The 7,500-nt window shown below is 36.3% G+C and overlaps 1 protein-coding gene across 1 annotated transcript in view; it reads left to right on the top strand.

Annotated features, from left to right (window-relative positions):
• Positions 1-7,500, top strand: part of LOC138051333 (armadillo repeat-containing protein 3-like) — a 26,929-nt gene that overhangs the window by 248 nt on the left and 19,181 nt on the right. The window contains 9 exon segments of the mRNA XM_068897529.1: positions 252-369; positions 1,090-1,215; positions 1,831-1,899; positions 2,634-2,684; positions 3,056-3,130; positions 5,092-5,181; positions 5,327-5,394; positions 6,159-6,230; positions 6,337-6,417. Coding sequence (XP_068753630.1) covers positions 252-369; positions 1,090-1,215; positions 1,831-1,899; positions 2,634-2,684; positions 3,056-3,130; positions 5,092-5,181; positions 5,327-5,394; positions 6,159-6,230; positions 6,337-6,417 — 750 coding nt within the window.

The raw sequence follows: 7,500 nt of genomic DNA, 5'->3' as shown, positions 1-7,500 counted from the left end.
TGGAATAAAGGACAGAAAGCATGTTGGATCTATATAATAATTCGTTAATTCAAGATTATGATAATTTTCTGCTTTCCGTTCGATCATAAATTATGCTACATTGTATTATGAAGTTTGAGCCTTTTGCATTAGTCATGATGTGGAATTCAAAGTATCAGCCCAGTCTACTTGTGTGAGAAATACTGTACCTCTGATTTAGTGTATGGTAGTCATCTTTTAGCGAAAATTGCTTGGATTTTTTTCTCAACTAGTTTGACCCATTGGAACTGGTCAGCGAAAAACCCCATCTTGTTGATCTTATGTTAGATTTGCCGGACGAACACGTTCTTCACTCTGCGTGTGAAGCATTGTACAAATTTTCAGAAAAGTGTAAGTACATTGTATTAAGGGTCACTGTCCTGGATGATCCTCACAAGCAAAAAAGAGCATGTGAGAAGGGTCATGTACAGGTACATGTTTGTGATTTTTTGATGGTGACATGGGGATAAAAAAAAAAAAGAATAATGGCAGGTCAGTCAAACATACAACCTTTAAAAGTATTATTGCTAGTTCATATTCTCAACCTGACTGAGCTATAAGAGACTGGTGGGTGGCAGCCAATTCAACTAGGTTAGGGTTACAATCCACCCTGTGAGCAGAGCCTCCTTTTGTCTTTTTCTTTACTGAGGAGGAGAAAAGAAGGCTCTGCCCAAAGCGCGTCAACTGTTTGAAGCCGCTGCAGCCCAAACTTCTGGACTAGTCAATCTTGTTTTCTCTCGTCAAACCGGTTTTGCCAGTGCGAGTGTTCGTTTCGTGACAAAACCGATGGTTATAATTGAGCCCGCTGTACCATGAAAAACCAAGATGGCGGCGAGATCTGGCATATTAGGCTTGGGTTCGAGACTGTATCGTGGCAACATGCAGCGCATATTTAATAAAGATCTTCATGCAGAGCCTTTCTTGAGAATGCCAAAATCGAGCAAGGGTAACAGGGTATTTAAGTGAAATTTTCATTTTACTTACTAGTCATAATCGTCTTCGAAAGTTTAGGGTGCGTCTTATAACCGAGTGCGCCTTATAAGTGAATAAATACGGTAATTCTAATTAAAGGTGACGAGAACAGGCAAGAGCTGTTGAATCTTGGAGCTTTGGAACCTCTTCTGAAATTGGTGTTATCTGAAGATAAGGTTATCAAAAGAAATTCCATGATGTGCCTTGGTACTATGGCTCAAAATGGCAAGTTTAACCATTTTTTCTCACTGATATCTTTCTGATAATTATCAATGATTCCTATAAGGGTACTAATACTTCATACGGTGGTGCTGATACTATATCTGTCAGGTAAGGAAAGCAAGACAGTTGTGTGGCACATATGAGGACTAACTGTGTAATACAAGCTTTCGATCATCACAAGTATCTCCAGACATTTTGATCCAAGATGCTATGCGTTAAAAATGTGTAACAGCCGTCAAGACAGAAATTTGAAAACTCAGGGTCCTTTAAAGCTCACATCCTACCCAAAAACTTTAAATCTGGTCATTTCTAGCCAATAGAAATGTACAAATTAAAGTGAATTTGTACAACTTATGTGAAATTGGTCACTCAGTGCAGAACCGTCAGGTTACCACTGGCAAAAATTAATATTAATAAAATAGTTTACATTATTTTGATTCATTTTGGTGTCAATGTCATTGTAACAGTTGTGTCTGAGGCTCTCTTATGATAAATGCAAATAATCCTCTGATTATTTTATAGTCTTAATAGGGTTACATACTGGTCACCATTTATATAATTTGTTGTATGTTTCAATAATAATTATTGTAATTAACATTTTGAATTGTTTTATTATAGCTATTGTCTGAAAAGAGCTCCGTAAACTTTCTAGTATACAGCCTTTGATTGCATTACTTGGACCAGAAGGTAAGTCAATTGCAATGTTAACAAGAGAAGGTACTGTCTCATGCTGGGTTTAGAAAAAAATCGTCCACATCTACTGATAATTGTGCAGTTAAGTGCAAGGAATTTTCATTTCTCTCTTTCTTCAAATGCCCACACTCCAGAATGAGTTAACCTACACTGTATTTACTATTAGGTACCTTTGGTACAAGTGGTTGATCTGTCAATCAACTGTGGAGGCATACAGTGTGTTATAATCTGTGTATTGATTTGTGCAATGCAAATTAATTTAAAAATGCCCCGAACAGTCTCCGTGTTGCTGTTTGTTTTGTTAGCCCTCTTTTTAATTGTGAATGATCTTGAATGAATTCGAACAATTAAGTAGGGCACGTAAAGAACCCTTTCATCTAGGCCATTATAAGCCAGCATGAGGCAAAGCAAGGCACTGAGCCTCAGTCATTTTTCTTGATTTTTTAAAATGAAGTTTGATTCTAGTGTTGTCTTTAAAATGAAATCCTCATAAACACCTAAAATACATAGGAAGAGAATTTAACCATGGACATTGCCTCAGTCATAATTTTTTTCTGGCTACAGCCCTGTTCATGATGTCTTCAAGTTTGTGTTTAAGTTTACAAACCAGACTCCTGTACATTGTTGTTTTATGGTGTCAACATCAGAAGGATTATAATCATGACAGCAGGTTACACATCAATCTGGTTCCATGACTGTGTCTTGAGTTGTTTATTTTGGTTCCTCAGAGGATGTCTTATGTCATGAATTTGCAAGTCTTGCACTTTCATCCATGGCTGGTAAGTTAGTACTGTACTTGTACTACACTGTACATGTAGCTTTTACTGTTAAGAATGTCAGACACGCTCTTTTGATCGGCAGGGCTAAAGTACAGGTCACTTTTCACAGGTCACTCATTCCACATGTACACTACACTACACTACACTACACTAGTGAAAGGGTTAAAGCAACTCAAAACCTTCAAATCGTTTTTAGGCCTAATGATTAAGCCACCTATTAATTAAAAGTTTAGCATTGGTAATAAAAAGTTTTGTAACCAGACTATGTCCTGTACATGTACATTTATGTTAGACCTGTCCTCTTTTCAAACACATTCTTCTGAAAATAAAGTGCTAGCCTTGAAATCCTTTTTTTCTTACTTATGCCATAGCTGAATTTCCTTGTAAAGTGGAGATATTTGAAGAAGGAGGGCTTCATCCAATTATAAAGCTTCTTTCGTCAACAGGTATTGGCAAATTTGTCTATTTATGTTGCATTAATTAGGTGCACCTGTCTCTTCAATATAATTATTTAAAGTCACACCATAGACCTGATTCATACAGTCATGTACAGATGGCAGCCAATAAATTATTATTGCTCATCAACCTCTGCGCTGATTGTCTTTGTATCTGATTCAATAATAATTTCTAATTGATGTCCATGCTTAGTGGGCTAATGTTTCACCAGTGAAGGTCAACTACATGTAGCACTGAAAGGACAAAAGAATGATTTACATGTATGTACTGTCAGCCAATATGGATAATAATTAGGTCTGTGAAAATTATACCCATGGAACATAACTCTAGGAATTCCTAGGAATAATTATTTGTAGGAATTTCTAGGAATTCCCAGGAATAGTAGGTGTGAATTTTTTCCCTACAGAATTCAGACTTGGAATTCCTAGAAATAATCCTAGGAATTCCAAGTTGTTTAACTGAATGCTCATGAATGCACTTGGAATTCCCAAAAACGGCTCGGAATTCATTTCACAAGGGACCATGTGACTGTAAAAAAAATTCAAAATCTCCTTGCTGCTTCAATTTTTTATTATTTTGTGTTTGTGCAACAGTTACATGTACCAGACAACTAAGTGGATCGAAATCTTCCAAAGAATCACGGTGCCATAATTTTTTATAATAATTTTGAACCTGTGAGAGTCATACAACTGTACTACAACAATATAAAGAGGGTCAAAGGTTTTAATCTTGGACAGAAATGACTAAACATTTTACTCCCAAAGGTTCCCTGTGAGGTGTATGACAACTGCTGTGAGACCACAGACTGCAGACTGCCTACAAATGGCAGTGATAAACAGTATTTAAGTGTAAACACCCATTTTAAAATTATTACATGCGGCTTTCAATAAACTTTTACTTAGGGTTAGTCTGCAATGTGCAAGTGCCAGACACTGTTCCCTGTGGAGGAAATTACAAATTTTAGGCCAGGCATAAGATGTACAATCTATCAGTAACACTTCCTAGAGGAAAAAAAGGGTTGATTATAATCTTCCTGTTGTGTTTTTTATTCAGAAAAACTCTGTTGAGGCCATTTCACTGCTTGTTCAAGATTATCACAGCAGATCAGCAATTAGAGAATTAAATGGTAAATGTTTATTAATTAAAAGTGAAGTTACATGTATAATTTGCAGGATGATATAATGGATTTAGCCTGGTAGCCTAAAAGCAGAGTTCCTGGCTTATTTATTCTTACAATAAGAACAACTGAATATGATGAGCTTTAAACTTGAGCCTGCGATATGGTCACATGATACTGGTCAGTGGATACCTTGTTTTGAAAGGCGTCAAGTAACCATAAACATTGATGTCCAATATAAAAGACTGATTTTGCTGCCAAAAAATGCGGCTTACATGTACACCACCGAGTTTCACATTGGCATACATGGAGGGGTAGACAGGTGTACGGTCGCATGGTGACCAAAACCAAATTTTCTTGCGCAGATGGGTTGCCATATTTTCTTACCAATGGCGCTCTGCCTGGAGCTCCGCTAATAATTTATTGAATTCATGATATATTTTTACCTGCATTGGAGTAATTTTTTAAAAATAATTATATTAAGACTTTTAAAATAGAATCTTTGATGATCTTCAAAGACGTGTTGATGGTCCTTGAAGGTGGACCTTTGGAAGATCTTACATGTATAAGTTTAGATTGCCATTTGCCATACCCACTTTAAAGCCTTGTAAGGAAATCTAAATGCTCTTAAGCCAGGTTCTTAAAATCTTCAAGGAAACCTACGTGTATTTTAGGTTCTTGGCGTGATCTCCTCAAGAGTCCTTATTTATTTAATAAAGAATGGTATTCAATTCTCAACAGATCTTTGGCAAAGATAGTTGCTATATTTTTACCAGGGATACAGTAATTACAACATGTAAATTCATTTATTGGCTATTCTTTGATTTGTTTCAGGACTGCAGCTCCTTTTAACCTTGTTAAGTTCTGAGTATGCTATTATTCAGCAGCTGTCTTTAGAAAGTTTGATACAGATCACACTTGATGGTAATTATTTCACAGTGTATTGTTTCCATATTGTTATTGTTTGTCCCCTTAAGGCCTAGGTTTGCAAGCTTTAAAACTTAAATTTAAATATAAATTTTAGCATTGTGACAATAAGCAAAACCTAATGTCCCTTCAAATTCTACAGCTGACAACAGAGCCGCTCTGCGTGAACTTGAAGGTCTTGAGAAAGTTGTTGACTTTGTTGGAAATAAGGTCAGTGCATTTACCTCTGTCATGATAAATTACTGAGGTTACTATGAGCCATGGAGTACAGTCGCATGGCTTGAGCTTATCTTAGGTTGTATAATGTTGCAGGTCATTTTGTTCCTTAGGTTATGGTAATTTGCAACTAAACTACACGTAGGTCATTAATTTTTGTTTCAACCTAGGTCAACTTGTTTCAACTTAGGTCAGTTTGGGGTGGGTACAAAACACAGGTCATGATGTAAGTTTTACCAACTGAAGTTATAAACTTGGGTGGAAAGACAACGAATGTAGGTCAGAGTTTTTTTGTCAAAGGAAACACAACAAGGTGATGTCAACAATGACCACATTGATGGTGTCAGTTTTGGAAGTAGTGTGGTGGTGATAACAAGAACAATTGCTGCAGTGTTTTGTTTACAAGTACAGTAACAGTCTGTTGTAATCTTATGGAAGACAGTGCATCTTGCTGTCAAGGTCAGCCTGGTTCGTTGGCTCTTCACTTTAAGAATCTGAAAAGGAACAACTTAATAAACAGAACTACATGTATAAACATAGTTTTATATAAGACCCCTAGCTTGCAGGAAGAAGTTAGCTATTTACAAGGCAAGGTATTGTGCAGTAGCTAATGATTTGCGGCATTACACTGAAAGAACCAGGGCTCAAGTGCATGGATTCCAATGCTCTAATCAACGAACCATGCCTACGCTTACATGACAAGAAGAGACTGTTTTATTTCTTGTTGTTAAAAAAAATTACCATCTTTGTTACTTCAGGAGTATGAGGATTTGCATGTACAGGCATTGCAGGTTTTGTCCAATCGCCTCCAAGATGTTGAGAGTATGCAGGTATTCTAGACTCCAATGGCTTAAGCAAAGGTGACACTGTCAATTGAATATACATTTGACCAGTGAATATTGAATTATTTCTTTCCTGCATTATTATTGTATTTAGCTCATTCAAACCTCTGGAGGACTGCAGAAACTTCTGGCATTTGCTGCTGAATCAACCATCCCAGATGTCCAGCAACATGCTGTAAGGATTCTATTTTGTATTCTTGAACAAAATGTGTATTGTCTAAAATACATGTATGAGAGGTTACAGGTGTTGTGTCACATTTGAAAACTTGCGCAAAGCTTAGAGGAAGTAAATGTGATCAACAGCGAGGTGAATCTTGTAAATTACTACTTAATGTTCAACTCGCATGTTCAGTGTTCCCATCCAATTATGATATTCTGTGTAGTTCAAGACAGCTAAATGTAATGAAGAATATTGAATGAACAGTTTACGTAAATCAAGAGAATTTGTATCAGATATACAACTGTAATGTCTTTTTTTTGGTTTTGTTTTTCGGTCTTGGAGTGAATCGAGTAGTAATACATCTGAGAGGGCTGCAGAACACAGGAGTTAAACCTTTGATCTTCTTCATGATTTAAAGTACTAGTTTGGATTCTCTATCACTGAGCGGCAGTCAACCTGTGGATTAGCTTTGTCGTTCATTCACTGCAGGGCTTAAACTTACCCGGGCCTCACTTAACATCATTTTGGAGCTGTAAATTGTTTTCATTATTTTTTACTGTTAATGTTATCAATTCCCACTAGTTTGTGTCTAATTTATGGCATTACTGTCATAAAGTAACTTTCTGGATATCATACTTGCGCGAGTTGAACATGGACATACATGTATAATTAACTATTACTTGACTTGCTATGTAGATCAATTTTATGAAAGAAAAAAAAAGCGTGCATGTACTTATCACTACTTACAGCTTATCTAGTGATGTGAACTTTTGAAACAAACAAGAACAATAACTATTATTAACAAAACACAGTTTTTTTAGAGCTTGGAAATATTTTGAATGAATAATTTTAAAACGGTTAAATTCATCCTTAGGCCTCGTTGGTTAATTGCCCCTCTTTGAGTTGCATAATTTTCATATTATTTATATGCAGTGTCCTCCTGTTGTGAAAAAAGCGCTATGCCAAAAGTTCTTTTGTGTGATACCATTTGACTTATTATTATGTGCTGCCTCACAAAACTCGGTCGGTTTTAGAGACATTTTTGTTCGTTTAACTCGTTCGAAAGATGGCCGCAGCATGTCAGAATTTGCCATGGAA

Source organism: Montipora capricornis, chromosome 6 (assembly GCF_036669925.1).
Source record: "Montipora capricornis isolate CH-2021 chromosome 6, ASM3666992v2, whole genome shotgun sequence".
In the NCBI taxonomy this organism is placed as follows: domain Eukaryota; kingdom Metazoa; phylum Cnidaria; class Anthozoa; order Scleractinia; family Acroporidae; genus Montipora; species Montipora capricornis.
Note: the sequence above shows the minus strand (reverse complement) of the source record. Positions and strands in the feature narration are given on the sequence as shown.